Raw genomic sequence first — 26,985 nt, forward strand, 5'->3', positions numbered from 1 at the left:
TCGTGTCATGACTGTTGACACGATGTTTTACAATGGAAGTCCTGATGCGCACCTCTTATAACAAGTCTCTAGACTCGTACTACTGCATCCCGATGATATCGTTGTGACTGTCACCCTGTGACAGGCATCTTTGGGTGGGCTTCTCGTATCCTCCGCCATACCATTACCAAGTAACTCACGCCTTGACGGATCGTAAGTACCAAAATCTCTTGACGGGCGTCAGGCTGAAATTGCAGATTGGCACGACGCCAGATCTTACATAATGATCAAAGAGATTCTGGTAGTGCCGGACCCGGGGCGGAAGAAAACCCAGTTGCAACTGCAACAACAGACATATATCGATTGGGTGGTGGCCTCTCTACCTCAACAGGAGGCTGATTACCTATTGGGTAACAAAGACCTTGATGGCCTGATCTTTGCGGCTACAGTCCAGCAGTTGCGTGGCCAAGAGCTTCCTGAAGGACACAAGATGGTGTATATTAATGAAGTGGTAAGTAAACAGAAATGGTATCTGTCATGGGCATCATGACCCTAACTCCGATTATGATGTGTAGTTATTGATGTGGCACACGATTGACGTGTCACCCAACAACTGCCTGCGGGCATGCTACATGGATTTCAAAACATTCACCGAAATCATTCACATGCGCCTGGATAAGCTACAGCTGGCCATGAAAAAATTTGCGGCCGTATGGGGAGGTTTAGATTTGACCAAAAATTACAGGTGAATCCGTCACTTGAAATGGAATTGGACAGGCTGATCCCGGACCTTGGTGTAAGATAGAGAGGCCCCAGTTTTGTTCCGCCTTTCCAATTCCTCACGCGATCAAGGGGATTCAACTTTATGTTGCACGTTTGAGAGATACATGTGGGCATTGCGCAGGTTGGAAGGCGTGCTTCCGGTATGGCCGGGCATCTTGGAGTGCCGGGCTGCATCTCATGACTACAATGCCATTACCTTGTTGGATTCCATCGCTCGAGACGTCACCCAATCTCATCGCCCCACGACAGAGCTAATCACTTCAGGGACGAGGCTTGATCCACAGATTCCCAAACCTGTGGTTCTAAAACGTGAAGCCAGCGCCTCAAGACAGTTCATCAAATATCCTGTGAAGCAAAAGATGCTGGACGAGGCGAAGGAATGCGGGGAATATCGATTATTCATGCAACCGTATGTCCCTGAGTGGGACGAGGTAGGCCAGTGGCGTTGTCTCATGGTCAATCAAGCCCTTTTCTGTATCTTCATTCACCCCGGATCTTCCAGGCTGACCCACCACAATTCCCGTGTCTTGGACCACAGCCTGCGGGAGGATGGATGGAGTTTGAAGGAACTGGGCATGTAGGGAGTTCACGCTCCCATCTTTGTCTATTGCATTGACCCTGTAGTTTAGGCTCAGAAAATCCAATCCGGATCACTGCAATTTCATGATTCGTGAGGGTGGAACGAGGGCAGAAATTTCCCGGGCTCAGGCAGAAATCCAGGAGTTCTTGGTGACGACACTAGCGGTCTTCATCCGAGGAGAAGAGGTGATGTTGGGTCGTCAGGGCCTTGAGAACAGGTTACGGCCATCGTCCTTGAGGGTTTCTGCACGGGTAGATCTCTCCGTCATCACCGATCCTGAAAGCAAGAAGCTCCATTACTTCGTAACTGGTGTCTCACGAGGCCCGGGCATGATGTTGTATGGCTCGGTCGACACCAATACCATCCGGAGGTACGCACTAGAGTTCGCACATCCCTTCGAATGCTGGATTGGTCCACGCAATCCACGTCCTCAAACCACGTCCTCGATATGAGCGCAGATAGCTAGTGTCCATCGTCTAGTTTATTTCTATTTCACCTTTCTGCACCTCTCTGGAGCGCATTACAATGCCCTGACTTACAGGCACATGTATTTAAACCTCAATATTCTATTCCATTCCATTCGTGGCTAGGCTGCTGAATGTATCAAATGCCCGGCCAACACAATATCCCTGACCAGCACCCCTTGCCGACCCTGTCAAGTACCACAGGTATCCTACTCCTGTGGATGTGCCTACGTTTGAATTTCCTGCACGATCCTTCTAAGAACTTCTGCACTTTGGCTGCATAGCCAGTGGCTTGCATGGAATCTGGCAGTTGACACCATGTATTGTAGTATCTCCCTCTATACGCCGACCAGATAACTCGTTGTTTCGAAGCTGTCTTCACTTAGCATTGGGAAAAGGTGACGAACACTCGGGCCCTGGCCTCGCTTTTGGGGGATAACAACGGAGAAATTCTCTGGAGATCCCACGTACATTTGCTTTATTGAAAGTAATAACGGTCTTATCCAACGTACAATGAGGGCGACATAATGTGTGCAAGATTATTTAAAAATCGAACGTACGGATGGCACTCGTCATGGATTGGGACGGGGTGGTTTACTGGGGCACAGACGAACGTAATCCTCTTGCTCCTCGGTGAGCGGAAAGTTGTGAACGAACAAAGACTTGTGGGAGGAGAACTGTAAAAGCCATTTTGGTTGGGGTTTGTAACCACCGGAATCCCAGCCGCAGCGGTTGCAATGGAATTTCAAGAAGCCAGTGCCTTGGCGAGATCGTTTGGCTTTGATGTCCCCGGGCTTGGGATTGCACAGTTGATTGCCACATCGAGGGGGAAGGCCCCACACGCAGCCAAAGGGAGTGGCAGCTATATATCTTTGGCTAATCAGACGCCCTTCTTGATTCCATCAAACCAACACCACAGGAGTATGGGACAGCAGTGTCCAGTTAGCGATCTGCTGCTCAAGGGCCAGCTGAACAGGCTTTTGGTGAATATAGACCTCCACGATCGTCTGTAACATGAAGGGCATGACCACAGAGGGTTGAACGGAATGAGCAGTGAATCCGATGATGAACTGCAGGCGCTTGCTGGATCCACAATGTCATCAAAAAACTGGAGGGCAGGTGGGTATCGTACCTGGAGACCAGCGACTTGATTTTTTCAAAATGCGACAGCTGCGTGAACGCTGGACCACAGGCCAGCAGGATCATTCCTTTGATGCCGGTCATATCCAGGGACCGCTTCCACAATTCCGGGCCAAAGTGGTGACGGAACACCTGACATCCTGGTCAAGGAAAGAAAGCTGCAAGATTCAGCCAGTACTTACCTCTGTGGCATCCTGAGTCCAGACATTTCCGTGTTTGTCGACACTGTGGACCAGCTCGCCATTCTCGTAATCGCTGTGCGTGTCTATGAGAACCAGAAAGTCAGCCACTGATCTGGCCTTCACCAAGGCCAGGGCATCGCGGACACGAGCGCGGACATTGGGCAGGCAAGCAGCTCCAGTGACCAGTTCGATATTGGTACAACACAGCTGCCACATACTCAGGCTTAATCCCATGTTATTTCAGCCGTTGACTGAAGCGGCACACACCATATTTTTCCAAGGTAAAAATTCCTCCTCCAACTGACATCGCAACAACCGTTCGGGGTACGCGTTAAGTTTCAGGGCGATGGTATGAAACACCAGTGGGCGTCGGGCGTAAATTCGGTCGGCAATATAGGCACCTTGTGCAACCACCGAGTACTATTAACATATCAGAGTCACCGATAAGTCCAGGATTCAGTTAGGACCGGCTTACAGGCAACGGAGTAGAGCGCCTACGGCTCCAACATGGGGGACACCAAAATTCACCTGGACCTAGATCGCGGACACAGGGCTGCATATTTGACTTCCAGAAGCACAGCGCATAAGTACAGCCTGGTCGTTCACATTTCTTCAACTGGCCAACATCCGAGCAACTGCTGCATTTAGCCGTGGCGCCATCATCTTGCATCAGTGAAAACGCCTCCAGGGCCAATGCCTCAGACCTGTAATCAGCTGACCATTCGCCGGAGGTCAGAATGTGGCCGGCCAAATTATGCCAAATAAACTAGACACCCACCAGGTGATTCCTCTGTCCACCGATGAATTAGCATGCAGCGGGATGACCGAAATATGACCGATGTCAAGACCTACCTCCGGTGTCAATGGCATGACTTTGACCGTGAACCACACGTGAATCTCCTGGAGGTACAATAGCATCACTGTCAATATCTGGTATGGGAGATGTCAGCCACAGGTGCGGTCGAGTCACATCACTCTATACGGCCTACCCATTGTGTCACCTACACCTGTGAGAAATGAGTTGGAGAGTTTTCCCTGAATTTACATGCCGAACTGACCACATAATATTGGGCGCGACATGCCTTTCAAAGCCCGGCCTTGGGCCATAGGTGGCTGTTCCGGGGCGCCCCCCCTAGCAGATCCTCTTGCGCCTCTTGCGCCTCTTGCGCCTCTTGCGCCTCTTGCGCCCCCTGCGCCTCTCGCACCTCTCGCGCCTCTCGTACCTCTCGCGCCTCCTGCGCCTCTCGCGCCTCTCCCACCTCTCCCACCTCGTGCAACGGTGGATGTGGTGGCTGCGGCGCTGCCTCCTACTCTTTCGTCGTCGTCGTCATCGTCGTCGTCGTCGTCGTCGTCGTCGTCGTCATCGTCGGCATTGCCATCAACATTGCCATCACCATCACCATCTTCTTCTTCTTCTTCTTCCTCCTCCTGATCTTGGGCCGAGTTGGACTGTGGGGCACCGGAGGCGTTGGCACCATGACTAGCATTATTATTGGGTGTAGGAGTCCCGAATCGTGCACCCGTGTTGATCGTATGGCCATCGCCAGCATTTGTGCCAGGTGCAGCCTGCCATTGCATCAAGCCAGCCATTGTTCTGAACTTCTGTGTAATGCGAGGTACTAGTGCTCAAAACTCAAAACTCAAAACTGCACCGCGCCAGCTGTCCGTAACGTCACGTGATAAACATGCGGACCTCAATATTATCCCTTATTTTATTCCACCATTTTATTTATTATTCAGTAGTTATTAGTAATATAAACCTTTATCACACTAGAATTAAATAATAAATGATGTAGAATTGAGTGCCTCAGTTTATTCAGTTTATTTGACGCATGTATTGCTGTGCTTTTTCAATGGGCCGAGCAGCTTGAAGTACTAGAACATTCCATAACAATATAGGTCTGGCTGACAACAGCGTGAATACCTCTTTGAGCACAAATTTATGGTGCCGCGTGATGTGACGTCTTGATCGAGGTGGCTAAAGGACTGGTGAACTTGAAGATAAGCTGGTTTCAATGATCTTGATAGAACTATGACACACCCATGTCATTGTCGATAGCTGTCGATTTCTTTGTAGCGTTTAGATGTATATTGAAGCTTGAGATGCAATTTCAAATGCGGTGCTAATTAATCAGTCCGCCATGTATATTCAGAATCAATATATTAGGTCAGTCCAAAGTCAGTCCAAAGTTCACACAAGTCAATCTATATTCAGTGTCAGTCCAAAGGGTCAGTCAAAAATTCACCCGAGTCAGTCTTGACACCTACTATATTGGGCAGGTCGGTCCAAATTACAAGCTCCCCCGCCAATCTATAGTAGGTCAGTCCGAAGTTCGTAAGAGTCAGTCCAACATCTAAGCAGCAAGTCAGTCCAAAGGTCAGTCAATTTTCAAATTATTCCAAAGGTGGATGCTCGAATATGTTCAAAGATTGCCCTTTGCGCGTCAGGTTGTGGCGGTTGCGTTACGCCCGCACCAGCACTTGCTTGGTATAGCAATTAATCAATTACCAATTACAGTACTACCCGCCCACTCGGCTCTCATTAGTAGCAATGGTGTCGAGATGGTATGTCTCGTCCCACTCTCTCCATGCTTTTCGCTATCGCTGCCACTTCAAAACTTGCCCTTGCTCAACCTGACCAGATATGTTACGTCGCGCCCATTAGCAATTCCACCTAGACATGGCCCGTACCACTACGTCCCTACAGAGTGGATATGTATCATTGTGAGTTATGTTGTTTGTGTTGTTTGCATCTATTTCACATTCTTCCCTAGTTCCTGGTGTTCTACAGTATCTCAACTGGTACGAATTTTGACCATTAACGATGCACGTCATGGCTTAGTGTTTTCAGTCTTCCACCTGGGCCAGGCGGTCAAGTATAGACTGTGGTGGATGATACCTACAGCGACCTTCGCGAGTATCCTGGAAATTCTAGGGATGTAGTGCCAGGTTATGGTCGAGTCGGAACCTCAAGTTTTTGACGCCTCATGAGATGCAGTAAGTGTTCATTCAGAAGGAATCACTCGTATGCACACTTTAACATTTTCGCCGCAGGATCGTCGGCACCATCACGGCACCTACTCCGTTTGTCGCAGCCAACTTTATCATCCTTGGTATCAAATTGGACTTCAGTGCAGCCGTCTAACCCCAAGGTTATGTTAATGTTTCTCCGATGCTTCTGGCATTCGATTACTGATCCAGTGCAGATACCATCATTTTTTGTTGCTTGGTTAGTATGATATATTCAAGTGGTGTTAACTCTTCATATCTTGCCTCCTCCCAGGACATCATTTGCTTGATTGTACAAGCTATGGGAGGCCTATCCGCTGCGCACGCTGCCAACACGAAGACAAGCGCTTCGATGGTATGCACGTCATCCCATATTTTATCTGACGTTCACATCATCGAGACAGGGCGCGAACATTATGCTAAGAGGAATTTCTGCTCAAATTTGTGCGTGATGAGTGCTCCTGCATGCTTCTCTCACTGAAATTCACGACCTTCGCTTTCCAGTTGCAATAGTGGTCTATGTCACTTTAGCGGTTGAGACTCTCTTGCATTTGCAATATAATCTACCCTTGCGCCATGTTGGACATGGTCGCATATTCATATTGGAGAAAAGCCAACGTGCTGTAAGTAAGAACTTGCAACTTATGCTTTGTGGCATGGCGTTCTGCACCCTTTGCATCTTCATTCGGTTGGTGTTCAACATATTTTTCTATCAGCAGTTATGATGTGGCTCCTGCGATCTGAGATCTCAGGTTTGGAAAACTTCCCTCCGAAGCAATGGAGTCATACCTTCCCGCGATTTCTCTGTGGTACAAACGTCCAGCCGTCTCTGTCGGAAAGCCACGATGCCAAATAGAGTTCTGTAATTGTACACTTCTTGCTGGCATCTTACCCGGGCTAAACGTCGACAAAACGGTACTCGTGAAGGTGGACAAAAGGTATGGTAATTGTTTTATTTTCGTCGGGTCGCCTATCTGACAACGACCGAAGTGATGCTATCGATGTACTTGTCACTAAACTCCTTGCTTATCTACAAGGTTGCGTGGATGGAGCACATCCGTGACACAAGAAATGTCTCCCAATTGCCCTTCGCATCATTGAGCCGACAGGGGCAGTTCCCCTTGACTGCTCGTTTTTTCGAGCAGGCCTTGCCTGCTGCAACGAAATATTCCTTGGATGGTCAGCAATATCTGACAATGAAACCGAGGACTCAGAAGATACACGGAGACGCTTGTTCGCCGCCTCGATCAGCGCCCCTTAGTGTGAATTTGTTCTTTTTTGCGCTACTGCTGGATGATGTCTGTCATATTCTTGAGCGAGCTCGCAGTCATGACTGCATCTGCTAACGCTGGTTTCATCCCTGGATCATGATCAGGAATATCGCCGGTCTTGTAGTCCCATCTCGTACACAAAGACATTCGCATGCTGTTGTCAGGAAATGAGTTAAACATTGCATCGGCAAATACTAGACTACACTCACCTCTGCACTGCTTTCTGCATGATCGATCATCACACAGGTTGAAACCAACGAACCTTCAGAGCTTCGTATCCGGAAGGCGTTGCGTAGGGCGGGAGACACCGGCCTTGACTTCAACCATTTTGTAAATTTCGTAGATGATCGTTCCTTTGAAAAGTAAAATAACATGTGCAACGAGAGATCAATCAAGCTACCTTCACACATATCGAACGTACGAGCCCAATCTCAGTTAAAAAAACAAACTTTGATTACGATTTTGAGTGCTTACCTCGATGTTCTGATTCGATTGGATGAATACAGGCGCTCCTTGACATCCTAGAAGTGTGTACGATGACAGTAAGTGAGTGGTTTGAGTGATTGTCGAGTGAGTGCAGCAATCTGCCGTGTCCGCCATCGTCATGAGAGAAGACGATGAGCGCCTATGACGTACTGCGAGCGCGCAAGGACTTGAGGGAAGAGACCTCCGGGGAGTGCTGTCACGTAGTGGTGCCCTGGTGCCCAGCCGACAAAAATAATTACCATCAAAAGAAGGTGCGGGTACATCACGCACCTGCCAGTCTGTGTGACGCGTGACCCGATGCATAGATGAGACAATGAGCTCAAATGTTGATGAGTCGCGACGATGGGACAAGATAGTAAAACTGACTGACTAGTAGCTACAAAGTATCTCATGGATAACTTGTATGCCAAGAATAGAGCTCTGAGAAGCCACGTGGATGATTTTTGGTTGTCATTTAGAGATTTTCGAGCAAACCCCGACTTTTGGGTTATCATGTAGATATTTTATACAAAAATGATTCAAATTATTATTATCTTCTCTGGGCCATCATATGTATCCTTAGCGTTGTATTGAATACAGTCAAAACTAGAATTCTGTAAACGGTTTTAAGCAGATTGCCAGTTCTTTTCGGTCTATGAGGTCTCCTGGATGCATTAGACTCTGAGATCTCCGGCGTTTATCCAAGCCAAACCGATAGACCGAAATTGCCGTCTCCACATCCTTCCAGAAATATTTTATAATCGCTCTGGAAATCACGAGTGCGGGTTTGGTGGTGTTCCTTAGAGTTTTCTTCTTGTTGGCGCCAACAGCCACATATTTATGAGAATCTATGACCATGGTGCATAGAGCGATGAGAGGCCTGGTAAATAATTCTGGTGATAGTGGTGAGATGATCAACACAGGAAATATCACAGAGTATCACTTACTGGTGCGGCAAGATGCGCGCGGCAGATAAATCACCATTCGCTCCAGCGTTTCCAGGGAGTGTTCATGAACCTGATTTGTGAGGAAATGACCCTTCTTTGCATCAATATAACGAGACAGCTCGCTGTGATGCAAAAATTCAAGATTCAGACAGTGGGCTCCCTTGGCGAATGACTCTGTAGGTGTATAGGCTGCATGGTATTGTCCAGGTGGTTGTATACTGGTAGAGCAAGCCATTAATGCAGATATAAGACAAGCATATGGTTTGATCAACTCACAATAAATCCCCCTCTTGAAGAGTGACCACCTCCATGTACCAGTTGGCTTCAATTTCTGTTCGGTTAGCCAGAAGGTTTGTCAGCAGTAGGGAAAGTTCAGTGAATTTGGTGCGAGAAATGTTTGGATTTCTGGGGAAGGCCGGAATCCATTTTTTTTTGCCCAGTACCGACTGCACAAAGGTGACTCCTCCATCAGAATCATGGTGGAAATTTGTCAGGACGGCAGGTTGATGAAGCAAAGACCACCCGTTAAGGAGGAAATTGTCAGGATGGACCAGGTCTTGGATCGGGTAATCAGTTGTAGTCTGATTCCATCCATGCACTATGCCGTGATCTAGTTGCCTACAGGAAACAGAAGTTTAGAGAGGTTACAAAGAGAAAAAAGATTACTCGCCGCAAATGATCCGGGATGCCTCGCCCTGTGTACGGAAGGTCTAGGATGAACTGTATGCAGTTTTGGTTATGCAAGTTGCGCAGGAAGTCTTCGATCGTTCCGTCAACTTGCGGATGCGTATAATCCTTAGTACGTTTTTCTACATCTGTCATGATACACGAGTCGGAACAAGAAGTCATGGAACAATAAAAAAGACTGACCATGGATAGATACACGCATAAACTGTGAGAACCCCTGATCTTCCAAGTAGTCCAAATCAAGTGGTGCTACCTGAGGTCTTTCTACCGCCCGAATAACGATGCATTTGCCTTCACGAAGCGTCTGGGAGATGACATCGCGCAACTCCGCTGTTCGGGATATCCAATCGGAGTGATTTATGTGAACGACGTATAGTGATCGCTCTGGATCGGATTCTGGAAGTTCGGAAAAATACCGTACAGTATCCGCGTCTTCTTGGCATATATTTGAGCCATCCTTCCAGATGCACGGAAGTACAGTGGTGAACCCACTAGACCATTTCACAGTCTCCGAATGTGCAGACACTTTAACACCAATAATATCGGTTGCAAGGTCCTTGGCATTGATCGGTGGTATCAAAAGGGTTGAGGGGACTGTGGGATCGTTTTGAGAGTGGGATGGGTCGGTGTAGGGAAATTCCGTCATGACCTCCACGTCACAGGTTAAAGGAGGAGGATCTGTGGCCACAGAGATATGGCTGAACAGACGCGATTGCGCTGGAGGACTAACCAGGAGGGTTGCATGATCAGGAGCAAGGTCAGATGGACCTGCAACACTTTGACCCTCGGAAATGTCAGGGGGACCACCGGTGTCGGGTGCGACATCAGATGAAGACCTTGGCGCCAGGTGTACAGGGCCCTCATTGCATATTGCAGCCCGGTGTCGCTTGGCAGGAGGTTCTTCACTGCCAGCGGCATTTCCAGATGAGGACCCTGCACCCTGAGAGTGTGATGGGTCTGCATCGGGTGTTACAGCGCGGAGGCGCCTGGGAGATGGCTGTTTGAGCCCCTGTCGTGCAAGCTTCTGCCTCGCACGCGATATTCGTTTGTGCTCGTTCTGTTGTAACCTCAGTCGCTCGGCTTCAGCAGGGTCCTGTTTCTTGAATTGGCGCCAAGTTCTTTTGGTTTCTGCAGCCTTGGTTAGGGAGGGTGCAGCGGTTTGATTCTGCATTAAGTATGGGCTGCGGATTAACTGTGTAGTAAAAATGGTGACGGTTGCAGGTCGAAGCGAAGCCAGCTGTTGTTGGCGATTTGAAGTTGGAAAATCCACAAATTACATAACTATCGAGCGGCGGAAGTGGACCATGAGTTGGTGTTCAAGTGGTTAAATCCAAGGTCACCTTTTGCTAATCTTTTGAGTGGTCTCCCGGCAGATAGTTAATACATAAATTGGATACTATACGGCACGTAATTTATGTTGAGAATCTTGGCAACATCACTGTCTACAACAGATATTGAAAAAATCTTCATTGTGACGACACCTACATCAAATTCACTAGCAGGCGCTGTTGATAGAACTAACTTATTGACTTAGTAAGACCTCAAGATGCTTCGGACTGACCCGCTGAATATGGATGTCAGACTAACTCGTGTGAACGTTGGACTGACCTCATGACTGACATCCTGAATATAGATGTGTCAGAGTGTCAGACTTCTTTGGACTGACATTATGTAATCATCATCTCATCAAAGAAATGCCCAAAGTTTCCAAGCCCACGACCTCGTCCAACGGTTGCGCAATCTTCGCTGAAGGCATCGGCGAACTCCAAAGTCCAACCACTCCGAAAAATGACAGAAAAAAAACAGCGCCCCCACTAGTGGGGTCTCCACAGCAATCCAGCTACACCCTCGCCTCGCTGCAGCACTACTCATCTTTTTCGGATCCAGCGAATTCTTGCTCAGTCTGCAACAAACGTGTGGTAGGAGAAATCCGTTCGTCTCCTCGACCCGGTATCCAATCTCAAAGGAACTCCTGCAAAGACATAACATTCGTATCAATCTGATGCAAAATTAGTGACACAGTATTGATATAATCAATCTACGAAAACATCCATGTTCACAATTCCCTCTTCTATTGTTGATCGCTTGTTCATTCTCTCGGCTATAAACGCATCGATCTGTGTTATAAGTTCCACATCTGCCATATCACGTTAAACACGGCAAATACGCATTACAAAAAAAACGTACTGGGGATAACATCCTCTACTACCAGCAGCACCCGGTTGAAAGGATCTTTGGAGTCAGAGAGCAGATGAGACTTGATAGTAGAGCGGTCTATGATGACGCGAGAAGATGAAAGCGTGACCGGATCACGCATGATCGTGGCCATGAGAGGGTCTGATGAATTTGCCGTAAGCCATGACGAGGTACAAGAGAAAAAACCGACCCAAAAACTCATCCGATATCTCACCCTTCCTCTGCCTCAATCGTAGTTTTCATCTCCTCCACCTTGGACACAAAAGATCTCACAACCCCAATCTCAGTCTCATTTTTCAACGGCACCCGTCTAGCAGTCTCCATCGCCGCCTCAAACAGCTCCTTCCTATAACTCCTTCCATCATTTGCAACAGCTCTCACAAACTGTTCTTGATCACTAAGGTTGATGTACACTTGCAGAATATCGCTCAGGAGCTGACGGGGATTGAACTGGTATTTCTCTGGGTCTTGCACCCTCGGCTCGCCGCACTCGGGCCCGACGAGCGCATCGAGATTGTAATCCAGCATAGCTGGAAGTTTGTCCACGATTTCGGGCATCATGAATGGCCCCTTAGTTAAGACCGACGGTGGACCTGCCCGGCGCGGTATACCCAGATGCATGTCGCTCGAGGCCGCGGAGCGCACCTTCGCGTTCACGTCGGTACTGCTGAGGACGAGCGTTCCAAACGGTTTGATCGCGCATCTCTGTCTGGATGTTGCGGATCTGCGTGAGCTCGCTGAGAGACTCATCCATGAGATAGGTAACGTCGTTGATCATGAGGTTGATGAACCGGATAAATTTGTCGACATTCCTGGAGGACAACATTGGTCTTGCGTGAATATTAGGAGGGGAAACATACCGAGCTTCCTTATTCAAGGCATCGCTGTGAACAGGATTGTCCCAAACCGCTTTTAAAATGTAAGCGATATTCCTCCTCGCGTCTGAGATATCGATGTCCTCAGATTCTATCAATTCATGGAAAAATCTCACTACTGAATTTGTCATAAAACTGCGAAATAGCACCCGTTTGCTCGACCTCTGAAGACATTATGAACAATGTTCATCCAGCTTTTGACGACAAGACATACCGATATAGAAATGAGTCAATGCCGGTATCAAGTTCTTGAGCGCGACGGGATGCGTGTTCATCGTGTGTCCCAAAATTCCGTGTCTGTCGTTTGCGTACGGCAACACACCATAAAATACCGCCTGTCTCATTCCCAACGTCAGCGAATTTTTTTACGGCACCAAGTGAGGGGGGAAACGCACCTGGTTGATCTTAGCTTTCAAGAACGGGTTCTTGGTGTTATGGGGGTTCCTAGGGTCAGCCTAGGGTCGATTTCAGCTTCACTTTCAAAACATTTCATGTATCAGATATGGCCTACTAGGACTCCCACTGTATATGGACCCCTTCGGTTCAATTTTCCAGATATCCCCATGCATCAGATGTGGGAGTCCCGGACTCCCACTGTGTGTGGACCCTCCACCCTTCATTAGTTGGAACACTGCTCATCCGTAGTGTACATGAGTGTGGCCTTCCAAGACTCCCACTATGTGGGGGGCATTGTTTATGACACACTCATCCCATTGTGTACATGAGTGTGGCCATCCAGGACTCCCACTGTGTGGGGGCATTGTTCATCACACACTCATCCCATAGTGTACATCAGTATGTTCCATTAATGAAACATAACCGAACATACACATCCCAATAGTGTACATGAGTGTGGTCTTCCAGGACTCCCACTATGAGTGGTGGATGGCCATTATGTCCTCATTCTGTGGTCCATCCACATGGGATGAGTGTGTGATGAACAATGCCCCCACACAGTGGGAGTCCTGGATGGCCACACTCATGTACACAATGGGATGAGTGTGTCATAAACAATGCCCCCCACATAGTGGGAGTCTTGGAAGGCCACACTCATGTACACTATGGATGAGTGTGTGATGAACAATGCCCCCACACAGTGGGAGTCTTGGAAGGCCAGTGCTAAACTGACCAACTGCTAACTGATTGAAGGGCCAACTCACTATGGGCCCAGTATATGTTGTGAGGGTAAGAGTATGTCACTGGGTGGGCTCCTTATATTCTGTGTGCCCAATGGATAGCAGTGGGCCTCCTATCTATATTTTTCATCGAAGAAAACTTTCTTTACAGATGGGCTCATAGTACAGTGCAAAGGCCATCTCTCGAGATTTTCGAGTAGGCCCGTGGATTCAGATGTAGCCAAATTACATTCGCCAATGGCATCTTGGTCAGCAAACATCAGATACAGCGGCAGATACAAATTGCAACATCAGCTGGCTACATAATTTCATGATAGCGGGCGCATGCGCTCCCACATCATTGGCAGGTGTCCGCTGGCATTTAAATATGGCAAATTTGACATACCGGTGGCTACAACACGCAAGCTCTGCCGGCTGCATTATCTGCTGGGAGGGTATCTTTACATTGCCGGCAAGAGTCCACCGGAGTATGGAAATGGCATCCACATCAGGCACAATCATTAGCATAGTCGTGTTTATTAGCAGGAATCCCCGGCGAATGTGCATTATCCGCTGAGCAAATACAATTTTTAGCACACCCTGCGGTTCCCCAATGGTGTGTCGATGGGCCCACATCATGTCAGCACATCAAAGGGCCTGCTGTCGGTGTCCGCACTAGTAGAGTGAGCCCAACCCATGTCATGGGTAGTGAATGGGCCTGCTGGCGGTATGCAAAAAGATTAGTGGGCCCACATGGAGGGATGAACTAAGGGATGCGGGCCTACCCCTGAAATACAGCATAGTGGATGGAGCCCGATGCATCTGCCGAAAACGCAGGGGCCCAGCTACATCCAAGCATTTGTGCAGTGGGGCTCACACCATGTATGGCACTGTGAATGGGCCTACCGGCAGTATGCAAACAATGACGGTGGGCCCATCTGGAGGTCTGAACAAAGGGATGCAGGCCCACCCTAGAAGTAGAAAATAGTAGGGTGAGCCTGCTGTAACCTTGGAGGGTGCAGATAGGCCCAGCTGTATTGCGCTCTTTGTACGGTTGGGCTCACACCATGTAAGGCACTCCACGTGCAGGCTCATATCATGGTCTGATGGGGTGATGGGCCCAATCATTACAGTGGGTGACAGGGTGAGCCTGGGCAAATAGCTCGCTAGATTCCAACAGGCTCATATGTACCGCCATTGATACGAGGGGGCCCATGACATGCTGGAACAAGGTTTCAGGACCTGAATAACACCATCGCCAGGCGCCAGACACAATGTGGGCGCAGACAGGTGCTCCCATGTACGGTGACCATTGAGACCACATTGGTGCCGATTCCATGGTAAAAAACAACAAAGTAAACTATACATGAGTTCTATAGTACTAGCAAACATATGTACATTATTCTACATCACAAATTACATATTGGCATCATCAGCGGCCTTCATGACTACCGGCAAACAAGCAACCTCAGCTTGAGGTGTTGCCGGACCAGCAGCCAGTTCAACATTGGCCTCAGTGGAGGTACCAGAACGCATCGAGAGCAACTTGAAGGAGAGAATCACCTGGGCATTGATACTAGTCCAATGCAATGTGCCATAGCATGCGTGATAGTAGTTATTGACTCACAGTGTTTGCAACGTTCAAGTTGAGTTCCAACTTGCCAGTGAACATGATTATGTGTCGCACTTGAGCCTAAAGATGACCAGTTCAATAACTAATCTGGCTATTATCAAGATCATTGTGCAAGGTAGAACCGCTGTAGACATACTCTGAGCTGATCTAAGTAGTACTATATGATTGATGTATAATGAGACCATTTTGGCTGATTTGTGTCAGTTCTTGCTTGCCAAATGTGGTAACTTAATGCAAAGCCGTACTCAGTCAGTGCTTCAGCCTTAATTTCATCACACACCAAAAGACTGGCAACTCGATACTGCTTGTTCTTGTAGAGGTATCTAGAATAAATTATTTGTAACTACGTACAAAATATATACTGTTAAACTGTTATTCTATGTGTCCAATCCGAAACGGACTTGTCTGTTCTCTGTGCTGTGCTTACTAATCGACACCGCTCCGGCTATTCCCGGGTAAGTCAGTGTTCCCTACATTATTCATCTATGTATGTATTACTAATCCTTTTACTCTTCTGCTCGTACAGTCATCATGTATGGGCTGAGTCCAACAGTTCTTACTGCAAGAGATATTCAAATGCAAAGTGCACACTTCTCTCTCTGTTCTAGCTACTGATGTGTACCAAAAGACACAGTAACTTCGCCTCGTACTAGGAATCCTGGCTGCCACTTGCATTCTGTTCATGCCTACAGGATATACTTCACGCAGTGAGCTACTATACCATACTGCTCCTGATATCAATATTTTGTATTAATCATAGAGATGCATCAGTGATGCATCAGTGTTATATACAGTGACTCATACTGTCTGAAAATGTCATACTGGTGATTCCAAGTGCCAGAAATCAATTTCCAACAACACCGTTTAGGTCTAAGCAAATTTTGATAAAGGCTAATATCTAATATTAATACAGAAATGGAACAGTCAATACTTCGAGCAATCTCTCTGAAAACCCTGGGCCTTTGCATCCAGCTTGGCCACACCACTGGCCTGAAATGTCCTAACCCTTGTCGCGCATTCAATGATGATTTTATTGTTGTCGACACCCACAGCATACACGAAGTATCTCTCGACTTCTGCAATTGTGCAACAGCCCAAAGCCATATACAACAGCTACTTCAAATATCGTGGTTTCCTTTGACAACATCAGATCCAAAAACTGCTGCAACATTCCGCGTTCTTGAACACTATCACCTACTCTCATTTGAGTCAAAAGTATCTGCCTTCGAGTTTTATAATGCGCTCAGCCGGATGTCCGATAACACTGGCTTACTTCCCATCAAGGTAAACTTAAATTTTAGGTGCCTTCAAAGTTAATCCAGCTTCCTACAGGATCGGTATGATTCGTTACATGGATGATTCTAAGCATATTTTGTTATATGGGATATGGTTAGACCATGGTTATGGCTAGCTCAATGTGAGCAATTTCGAACATTTTTAGCATTTCTCAAAATGTGCAAAACAAGGGGGGTCCATTTTGCACATTTTTGAGAAATGTCAAAATGTGCAAAACCAAGGGGGGGGGGAGCTCATTTTGCACATTTTGCGAAATGTCCAAAATGTGCAAAACCCAAGGAGCTCCATTGTGCAACATTTTGAGAAATGTCAAAACTGTGCAAACCAAGGAGCTCCATTTTGACCCATTTTGAGAAATTGTTAATAAATGTGCAAAACAAGGGGGTCCATTTTGCACATTTTGAGAAATGTCAAATGTGACAAACCAAGGAGCTCCATTTTTGCAACATTTTGAGAAATGTCAAAAATGTGCGAAACCAAGGAGCTCCATTTTGCACATTTTGAGCAAATGTCAATAATGTGCGGAAACCAGGAGCTCCATTTTGCACATTTTGAGAAATGTCAAACATGTGCGAAACCAGGAGCTTCCATTTTTCACATTTTGAGAATGTCAAAATGTGCGAAACATGTTAGGTCCATTGCACATTTCTGGCTTCCTCAAAATGTGCAAAATGGGCCCTCTTGGTTTTGCACATTTTGACATTTCTCAAAATGTGCAAAATGGACCCCCTTGTTTTGCACATTTTTGACATTTCTCAAAATGTGCAAATGGACCTCCTTGGTTTTGCACATTTTTGACATTTCTCAAATGTGCAAAATGGGACCCCCTTGTTTGCACATTTTTGACATTTCTCAAAATGTGCAAACAAAGGGGGTACATTTTGCACATTTCTGGCATTCCTCAAAATGTGCAAATGTATCCCCCTTGTTTTGCACATTTTCGCCATTCCTCAAAATGTACATAATGGACCCCCTTGGTTTTCGCACATTTTTAGCATTTCTCAAAATGTGCAAAACAAGGGGGGTCCATTTTGCACATTTCTGGCATTCATCAAAATGTGCAAATGTACCCTGCTTGTTTTGCACATTTTCACCATTCCTCAAAATGTGCAACACAAGGGTGGTCCATTTTACACATTTCTGGTATTCCTCAAAATGTGCGAAACAAGGGGGTCAATTTTTACATATTTTGGCATTTCTCAAAATGTGCAAAATGAGGGGGTCCATTTTGCACATTTCTGGCATTCCTCAGAATGTGCACAATGCACCTTCCTTGTTTCGCACATTTTCGCCATTCCTCAAAATGTGCAAAATGAGAGGGTCAATTTTCACACATTTTTGGCATTTCTCAAAATGTGCAAAATGAGGGGGGTCCATTTGCACAGTTGGTAGGGTGCATGTCACACATCCCCTTGTTTTGCGCATTTTGAGATATGCCAGATATGTGTAAAATGGACTCCCTTGTTTCGCACATTGTTGACATGCCTCGAAATGTGCAAATGCACCCCCTTTGTTCTGCACATTTTTGGCATTCCTCACAATGTGCAAAATGAGGGGGTCCATTTTGCACATATCTGGCATTCCTCAAAATGTGCAAAATGGACCCCTGTTAAGACCGTGCACAAAGAGTAGGACTGATTCAAAGGGGCTTGGCTTCAGCTATGCACTGCGCCCCTTACCCGAGTATGTGCCCTTAATTTCAGAATGATGTCTGGAGAAAGTAAAGTCCGAAGGACTTCCGGAAGAGCGCGGGAAACTTTGGAAGGACTTTCTGGACAAGTGCAAGTAACTTCCAGATGAGTGCAGGAAAGTTCAGGAGGAACTTCCGGAAATTACAATGAGGTTTCATCCTGATATAGATATGTATAATGGCTACTCAGAACAAGTCCTGAGTAGAAGCAAACAGAGGAATATTGTCAGATGTAGGTCTGGAATATGGGATATGACAACCCCTCTTGTTGTCTATATTTTTGGCATGCCTCAAAATGTGCAAATGCACCTGCCTTGTTTCACACATGTCCACCATGTCTCAAAATGTGCACATGCACCCCTCTTGTTTTGAACATTTCTGGCATTTCTCAAAACAGGTGGCCAATACATTTACCATTACACTTTATCAAGGTCCAAGATTTTATGATTATTATGAGCCCCTTCAGTGACCTAACTCTGTAAACATGGTCACCCCACCTTGACATTTTTCCCATGTGACATGGGCCCACTTTATCATTATATATCAATGCCTTTGGGTGGGCCTGCATACAGTGTGTATCTAATGGTTATGAGTGGGCCCACAGCACACATTCTTCGAAACTTTGGAGAAAGCTTATGTTGAAGTCTAATGTATGTATAGGTGGGCCTATGGAACAGCAACAAAGTATTTGTTAACAACTTTGAGTGGTTCATCATAATGGAATATAGTGAGGGGATAGCCAGGAGATTATCCTTGCCGGAGGTCATGATCCTAACATTCTATGGCTGGTTTTCCATTTTACCGTCTTATTTTATCCATAGGTGAATATCAAGTCAAGCAGTGAGTCATATTGGACTGCTGTATTGTGGGAATCACTATGAAACCAGGACCCACCAGTGGTTATCATATTATGCTGGTTGTCCACCATTTCATGGCTGATATATCATTTTATCTATTTAGACCACATACAAATGGTTGATTCAAAGGTAACCTTTGATGTATATAATAAGTATCATTGAACTTGCATGATAGACACTGTGCATGGGATTGAATCTACTAAGTAATATTGGCTCAACATGTTCTATACCAGCCAGGGACTATGTCGAAGAGCAGAGTCAGCAGACACACCACTAGTTATCACATATTCCTTTGTATCTGAGAATATCTCAATTTCTTGTACTTTACATTGAATAATCAGTAAAAAGGAAGCAAAGGATCATGTGTGCAAGAGTTATAATTACCACACCATATGAGTGATAGGTATGCATATATAAAGTAAGGATTCTGGGCAAGCCAGCAAACCTGGTGTCTAGAACAGACCTCAATATTGACTAGGGACTCCTTCATGAGGGTCATGAAATATGGAATTCATAGGTGAATGTGGTGACCACCAGTGTGGATGGTCTCCTGGCTATCTTCTCACCAGATGACATTGTGTTGGACCACTATGATTAAATACATTTATCAACATTCAGCTGTAAATCACTCATAAGGGTAAAAACTGGTAAAATGAAAAATCAGCCATGAAATGTTAGAATCCCAGCAGAATGTAATGACCTCCGGCGAGGCGAGGGTAACTGTTTATAGAGGTGAAAACTGGTAAAATGAACAATCAGCAATGAAATGTTGGAATCATGGCGGGAGGTGATGATTGCCGGCGAGGGTAGTCTCACAGCTATCCCTTCATTGGTCCACATCACAGCAGACCACTATCATGAGACATATTCATCAATATTCAGCTGTAAATCTAAATCACCAATAGGGGGAAAAACTAGTAAAATGAAAAATCAGCCATGAAATGTCAGAATCCCAGCGGAATGTGATGACCTCTGGCAGGGATGGTCTCATAGCTATCCTCTTGCTGGTCTGCATCACTCTGGACCACTGTTATTGAGCACAGACATTAATATTTACTTGGGAATTGTTCATAATGGTAAAACTGGTAAAATGACAAATTAGCCATGAAATGTTGGAATCCCGGCGAGCTGTGATGACCTCTGGCAAGAATACTCTCATAGCTATCCCCTCGCTGGTCCACATCACGCTGGACTGCTGTGATTAAGTACAGACATCAATATTTGCTTGGGAATTGTGCATAGGGGTAAAATGAAAAATTAACCATAAAATGTTGGAATCCCAGCAGGTGGTGATGATCTCCAGCGAGGGTAGTCTCAAAATCAGCCATGAAATGTTGGATTCCTGGTGGAATGTGATGACCTCTGGTGAGGATGGTCTCATAGCTACCACCTCGCCATTCCACAGCATGCCAGACCCTGTGATTAAGTACAGACATTAATATTTACTTAGGCATTGTTCATAGGGGTAAAATGACAAATTATCCATAAAATGTTGGAATCATGGTGGGTGGTGATGATCTCCGGTGAGGGTAGTCTCATAGCTATGCCCGCGCTGGTCCACATCATGCTAGACAACTATTATTAAGTACTTTGATCAACATTCAGCTGTAAATCATTCATAGGGGTATAAACTGGTAAAATGAAAATTTGGCCATGACATGTTAAAATCCTGGTGAGCTGTGATGATCTCTGGCAAAAATAGTCTCATAGTTATCCCCTTGCCGGCGCACATCATGGCGGATCACTATGTGGGCCCACCCGGTCATGCAAATACATGATCCAGGCCTAATTATATATAAAAAGTACCAGCTATTTGGGCCCACTCAAAATTGTTAACACTCATTATTGCAGATCATTCTATTGGCCACACTGACAGTGCACATGATGCATTTGCATTCCAATACACTCACATTTTCAAAAATCATATAACACTTCTTAGGAATAACTATTGGATTTGGACAGATAGTGCTTACCCCCTTTCAAGAAACCTCCTTGAAACTAGTGACCAGAAGAATTTAACACCCCCCTTTCTAAAGTATGTGTATTATTTTATTTTTCCTCATCTATTTATTTATATCTATACTTAGGTCTGTGTGCAGGTAGAGCACACAGTCGCTGCTTTCAAGGGCCACTTCCGATCTCTCCAAAAGTTTTGATACCTAATGCAAAATTGTTATACACAAAGTTTCAAGTTTTCTTTTTGGTGTTTCCTACGAATCAGCACACAGATGTGTTTCTCCTTTTCTCTTCTTTAGTCTTATGCCCATCTGTTTTGATAGTTATTGTGATTGTTGTTTGTTGTCTCACCTTAGTACTTCTCTCTCTGATAGTAGCACAGGACTCGTTCACCCACCTGAGACCATTTCCTAATGTTTTCACCTCCATCCTCACCACATTCAAATCAAATACTAGGGTGCATTCTCCTGTTTTGGAGCACTCTTATCATTCTATTCAACTCTTTTTCTGAAATCCCTCAACCTTTCCTTCCAATAACTATTTCAATTACCAATTTGAGCCCCTAAACCACCAACCCCTGTTATGTCCAGTGGCTCAAAGTCTGATAAGACACTCTTATCTCACCCTGATGGTTTTAGTGGTGCTAAGGTCATCATTTCTTTTTAAACAATGGTAGTAGCAGGTCCACGTAATGTTTGAAGCAGAGATGAAGATCTTCATGGATCATAAAAAGAAGGCGTCGTTCACTATGTCGTGTATGAAAGGAGCGTGTCGTTAATAACAGCACTTACAAAATGGGTTGATACGGGACGTAGACCCGGTAGACGGACGGCTCAAGGGGCAGGACCCTAACCCTAGCGTGGGGTTGTCCTTTTGGCGAAAGTTTCCATTAATGGTCATCCTAACCCTAGATTCATAGTGGTACCCTCCTGGTCAGCCGTCCGGTACACATTCCATCGGCTCCCCAAGGGGACCGCATGGGTGAGGGGTCCGTATTGCTGACCAACGGCCGTCGACGGCTCCCATTGGGGACCGCGCCTGTGGTGAGCAAGGTCCGATAATACCTGAACATGTCAAATGGCACCCATTGGGGACCGTCGCACAGGGGATCTCACCCTGTAGTGAGCATAGGTATGTATGTCCTTGTTGCACAACACCCTACGGCCGTCGACGGCTCCCATTGGGGACCGCACCTGTGGTGAACCAAAGTTCTATCATACCTGAACATGTCAAACGGCACCCATTGGGGACCGTTGCACAGGGGATCTCCTTGTTGCACAACATCCTACGGCCCCCATTGGGGACCGCACCTGTGGTGAACCAAAGTTCTATCATACCTGAACATGTCAAACGGCACCCATTGGGGACCGTCGCATAGGGGATCTCACCCTATAGTGAGCATAAGTATGTCATTGTTGCATGGCCCTCATTGAGGACCGGATGATGTATCCGGCTAGGTATCAGTTGTCATCTTATGTGTGAGACGGCTCCCTTGGGGACCGGCCCTCTCATGCCTCTTAGTATACTTACATCTGTCCCTTACCAGATGGTGGATAGGGATCCGGACCTGTCCAAGCTCTGATTGAGGACCGGATATAAGTTGGAGCCAGTGGTACGGCTCCCATTGGGGACCGGACATCTCATGAGTCTCGGTATGCTTACACCTGAACTTATAAACTTACTTATAACTTATAAGACATATGGTATTGTCCGACGGCTCCGGCTGAGGGCCGGACCTCTGGGGTCAGTGGTTCAGTGTTGGTTGGTTGATGATATGCCTCATCCTATGATACGGCACCCATTGGGACCGCACGTTGCATTGACCGAGTGTATCAATCATACATGTACTTGTCAGACGGCTCCCATTGGGGACCGGTACAGTGTTAGTATAATTGAACTAGTAATCAGCTGAGGCAATGAGAGTAGATATAATATATGTTTATGGACCGGAGCCTGCCAGTGGTACGGCTCCCATTGGGGACCGGTCACAGTGTTTGGTGTTAGTATAATTGAACTAGTATGATCCAACGGCTCCGGCCGAGGACCGGACCTCTGGGATAGGTGGTTGGGTAGTTGATGATATGCCTCAGCCTATGGTACGGCTCCCGTTGGGGACCGCATATATGTCATCCGTGATGATATTTGCCTGCATGATGTCACGGCTCCCATTGGGGACACGCACTTGCGATTGAGCCGAGTGTACTAAATCATACATGTACATATCGGACGGCACCGTTGGGGACCGCATATATGTCATCCGTGATGATATTTGCCTGCATGATGCCACGGCTCCCATTGGGGACCGGACCTCTGGGATAGGTGGTTGGGTAGTTGATGATATGCCTCAGCCTATGGTACGGCTCCCGTTGGGGACCGCATACATGTCATCCGTGATGATATTTGCCTGGGTGATGTCACGGCTCCCATTGGGGACCGCACTTGCATTGACCGAGTGTACTAAATCATACATGTACATATCGGACGGCACCCGTTGGGGACCGCACATATGTCATCCGTGATGATATTTGCCTGCATGATGCCACGGCTCCCATTGGGGACCGCACTTGCATTGACCGAGTGTACTAAATCATACACGTACTTGTGAGACGTCTCGCATGGTGGACCGCACCTCGCTGGGCCTCAATGTTGCTTTTTGTGAATCAAGTGCGGTCCCCAATGGGAGCCGTCACACCAGCCAGCTGAAGCAAATATCATTAATGATCCTACTTCAAAGGTCCGGTCCTCAATCGGAGCCGTCGACAAGTACTAGTTCAAATCATAAGGAGACTTTTAAGAGATCTGGTCCACCATGCGAGACGTCTCACAAGTACGTGTATGATTTAGTACACTCGGTCAATGCAAGTGCGGTCCCCAATGGGAGCCGTGACATCACCCAGGCAAATATCATCACGGATGACATATGTGCGGTCCCCAATGGGTGCCGTCCGATATGTACATGTATGATTTAGTACACTCGGTCAATGCAAGTGCGGTCCCCAATGGGAGCCGTGACATCACCCGGGCAAATATCATCACGGATGACATATGTGCGGTCCCCAATGGGTGCCGTCCGATATGTACAGGCGTAATGTAATACACTCGGTCAATGCAAGTGCGGTCCCCAATGGGAGCCGTGACATCATGCAGGCAAATATCATCACGGATGACATATATGCGGTCCCCAATGGGTGCCGTCCGATATGTACAGGCATAATGTAATACACTCGGTCAATGCAAGTGCGTGTCCCCAATGGGAGCCGTAACATCACCCAGGCAAAATATCATCACGGATGACATTTATGCGGTCCCAAACGGGAGCTCGTACCATAGGTGAGGCATATCGTCAACTAATCAACGTACTACCCCAGAGGTCCCGGTCCCAGCCGGAGCCGTTGGATCATTACTAGGTTCGATTATACTAACAACACTGTTCACAAACACTGTTACCGGTCCCAATGGAGCCGTACCACTGCAGGGCCGGTCCACTACACATATATTATATCTACTCTCATTGAGTGGTCCGGTCCTCTGTCGGCGCCTTCCTCCGATCATTCCGTGTACTGATTCCCTTCCCAGATGTAAGGTCCGGTCCCCAATGGGGAGCCGTCTGACAAGGCCAATAGAAATCCTTCCGTTACACATGCAAGCCGCGCACTCGAAGTAAATAAGTCATCCGGATACCTCGACCGTACAACATCAATCATGGGCTTTAACCTCCTTTGAGAGACCCGGCTCACACAGAATTCTTATCAACCCAATACATAATGGCCACATGCTATTCCATGTGTACCAACTACAGGAAACTACAGTAATAAAACTAAGTAACTACATGTACAAGTACAAACTACAATCATGATGTTTTGAATTATACATTAAAAAAGTAAGTATCCTGTTTAGCGGCGGCGGCGGCGGCGCTTGGTAACCTGCCCATCATCTCCTCCACCTCCTTCCTCATAGTGCGCAGGCCATCTCTATCATCTGCAAGATGTTGGAGAGGCCTGACACCCGACCGGCCAAGTATGCCTCCTGCCTCGCCGTCCTCGCTCTCGCTCTCTCCTCCTCGACGGCGGCGATCTTCCGCTTGGTGCACGTCCGGAGCTCGACGTAGGCGTTGTTTACGCACCGGGGGCCTGGCACCGCCGTGGTTGTGCCGGTGCGACGGCGGCTGGCTCGCTGGACTTAGTTATGTGTCCTGGCGGCCTGGCCTGGCGCTTGCGTGGCCTTTGAGCAGGCCCGAACGGGACGGGAAGTCGAAGCAAACCGGCTTCGGCCTAGGTTTAGGCTTGGGAGCCGGCGCTGGTGGTGGTGGGGTTGAAGGGGGAGGTGGGGGTGCCGCGATCTTTTTCTTCCCCTTGTCTGATTCTATTAGTTAGTGCTTATTGTATCAGACGGACGAGGTAAACACTTACCTCTGACATGGGAGCACTTCACCTTCCCACGGCGGCACTCGTAGCACGACACGCCCGTGGAGGCGACGTGGCATGTGCGGGCCACTTTCTTGCAGTTGGCACAAGGCACCTCGTGGATGGCCTTCTCGGCGCTTATGCGCGGCGTCCGTTTCTGCAGGCGGAGGGTTAGAATATCAGCCGCTGAGAACACATATCACTTACCTTGGGTCCCACCCGTTCATGAGTCTCCTCCTCCTCCTCCTCCTCCTCCTCCTCCTCCTCCTCCTCCTGCCGGGTCTCCTGCTCCTGATCGGCGCTTTCTTCTCTCTCACCTGTGGCGGGCCCGAGTTCCGTTGAGGTCGCGGTGGGAGTAGCGGTGGTGGGAGCAGTGGTGGTGGTGGCGGGAGCGGGAGCAGTGGTGGTGGTGGTGGCGGGAGCGGGAGCAGTGGCGGTGGTGGAGGTGGTTGAGGTTTCCGACCGTCTCCTTTGAGGTGGAGCTCGGCATCCTTGAAGGCGGTCACCTGGCTTTGGAACGCCGCGCGAAGGAGGTAACCTTTCTGCCAGTCTCGCCTTGCGGAGACTGGCAGATCGATAACAACCTTGTTGTCCCGCGCAAGCGTCAAGCGGTTCGCCAGCTGATCCTAAGTACATAAGTTACATAAGTAGTTCGTTAGTTAAGTAAAAACAGACAAAGGAAAAAAAACAACACGCACCTTAAGATCGGAGAGGTTCTTGCACCACTCCTCCTTCTCCGGAATGTGGTCCTCGTCGTGTTGGGAGGGAGCCGACTGGAGCATGTGGGTGAGACGAGCGTTCAGCTCGGCCGCCTCAGCTCTCAGAGCAATGGTTTCCTCGCTCTCGGCCGGCGGAGGAGGAAGGAGTCTAGAGATCCAAACCGTCGATTTGGTCGGACATGGTAATCTAGACAGTACTATAGAGTTATAGAGTTAGAGTTAACAAAGTTTGAGTTAACAAAATTGAGTTGGAGAGAAAAGACGCAAGTCAAGATCAGGACACAATATATAGGGAACCCCAATTCGCGGTCACCTGACTTTTACAATACATTTACAAGTCGCGTGTCGGTGGACGCCCCACATGTGCGCGTGATCACAATAATTTATTCCATTGATCCACATACGGACCCGCGTCACAGTGAATCCGTCACCTTACAATGCAGATCCACAACTCTGCGGCTGCTTCCGTTGCGGAGCCGACCACACGGTCACGTGCTAGTAATCAATATTGTCCTGCAGGTGGACGGCTCCCGTAGGGGACCGCATACAGTAGACTTGCTCATAACGTATATGGTATTAATGTATATTTTTCATATTGTATCGGGTTTGGGTGGCTCCCGTTGTGGTATGCGGGGAAATGGCCAGAATATGTATAATGTATAATGATAATGTTTGGTCGTTCAATATACAGTATGACACCTAGTTTACTAAGGCCCGGGGTGGTTGGAGAGCCTGAAG

General features: G+C 47.3%; 7 protein-coding genes across 7 annotated transcripts; 2 read left to right on the forward strand and 5 right to left on the reverse strand.

Moving 5' to 3' along the window:
* Window positions 1-262: 262 nt before the first annotated feature.
* On the forward strand, window positions 263-1,794 carry F5891DRAFT_1195225 (uncharacterized protein; the record flags this gene model as incomplete). The annotated part of the gene is made up of 4 exons (XM_041368087.1): window positions 263-490; window positions 555-724; window positions 785-1,339; window positions 1,392-1,794. The coding sequence occupies 4 exons, from the start codon at window positions 263-265 to the stop codon at window positions 1,792-1,794; spliced, it is 1,356 nt and encodes a 451-aa protein (XP_041220106.1).
* Window positions 1,795-2,708: 914 nt separating this feature from the next.
* On the reverse strand, window positions 2,709-4,718 carry F5891DRAFT_985014 (uncharacterized protein; the record flags this gene model as incomplete). Its single annotated transcript, XM_041377532.1, has 7 exons — window positions 2,709-2,889; window positions 2,939-3,078; window positions 3,129-3,335; window positions 3,396-3,548; window positions 3,604-3,832; window positions 3,907-4,048; window positions 4,589-4,718. The coding sequence occupies 7 exons, from the start codon at window positions 4,716-4,718 to the stop codon at window positions 2,709-2,711; spliced, it is 1,182 nt and encodes a 393-aa protein (XP_041220107.1).
* Window positions 4,719-8,479: 3,761 nt separating this feature from the next.
* On the reverse strand, window positions 8,480-10,678 carry F5891DRAFT_1195227 (uncharacterized protein; the record flags this gene model as incomplete). Its single annotated transcript, XM_041368088.1, has 5 exons — window positions 8,480-8,766; window positions 8,821-9,038; window positions 9,097-9,438; window positions 9,524-9,635; window positions 9,691-10,678. The coding sequence occupies 5 exons, from the start codon at window positions 10,676-10,678 to the stop codon at window positions 8,480-8,482; spliced, it is 1,947 nt and encodes a 648-aa protein (XP_041220108.1).
* A 1,011-nt stretch (window positions 10,679-11,689) lies between these two features.
* F5891DRAFT_1255204 (ubiquitin elongating factor core-domain-containing protein) lies at window positions 11,690-12,280 on the reverse strand (the record flags this gene model as incomplete). Its single annotated transcript, XM_041369985.1, is given in 2 exon segments — window positions 11,690-11,900; window positions 11,918-12,280. Coding segments are annotated over 2 exon segments (558 nt in total), but the record flags the coding sequence as incomplete, so codon positions are not given.
* Window positions 12,281-15,109: 2,829 nt separating this feature from the next.
* On the reverse strand, window positions 15,110-15,856 carry F5891DRAFT_985016 (uncharacterized protein; the record flags this gene model as incomplete). Its single annotated transcript, XM_041377533.1, has 6 exons — window positions 15,110-15,256; window positions 15,321-15,386; window positions 15,463-15,483; window positions 15,607-15,669; window positions 15,728-15,796; window positions 15,851-15,856. The coding sequence occupies 6 exons, from the start codon at window positions 15,854-15,856 to the stop codon at window positions 15,110-15,112; spliced, it is 372 nt and encodes a 123-aa protein (XP_041220110.1).
* Window positions 15,857-16,268: 412 nt separating this feature from the next.
* On the forward strand, window positions 16,269-16,625 carry F5891DRAFT_897656 (uncharacterized protein; the record flags this gene model as incomplete). Its single annotated transcript, XM_041373393.1, has 1 exon — window positions 16,269-16,625. A coding segment is annotated over one exon (357 nt), but the record flags the coding sequence as incomplete, so codon positions are not given.
* Window positions 16,626-24,990: 8,365 nt separating this feature from the next.
* On the reverse strand, window positions 24,991-26,310 carry F5891DRAFT_985017 (uncharacterized protein; the record flags this gene model as incomplete). The annotated part of the gene is made up of 7 exons (XM_041377534.1): window positions 24,991-25,223; window positions 25,249-25,336; window positions 25,387-25,487; window positions 25,535-25,685; window positions 25,736-25,819; window positions 25,846-26,154; window positions 26,227-26,310. 7 exons carry the CDS (start codon window positions 26,308-26,310, stop codon window positions 24,991-24,993), a joined length of 1,050 nt encoding a protein of 349 aa, XP_041220112.1.
* Window positions 26,311-26,985: the final 675 nt, after the last annotated feature.

This window comes from Suillus fuscotomentosus (assembly GCF_016647785.1).
Source record: "Suillus fuscotomentosus strain FC203 chromosome Unknown F5891scaffold_79, whole genome shotgun sequence".
Classification (NCBI taxonomy): Eukaryota; Fungi; Basidiomycota; class Agaricomycetes; order Boletales; family Suillaceae; genus Suillus; species Suillus fuscotomentosus.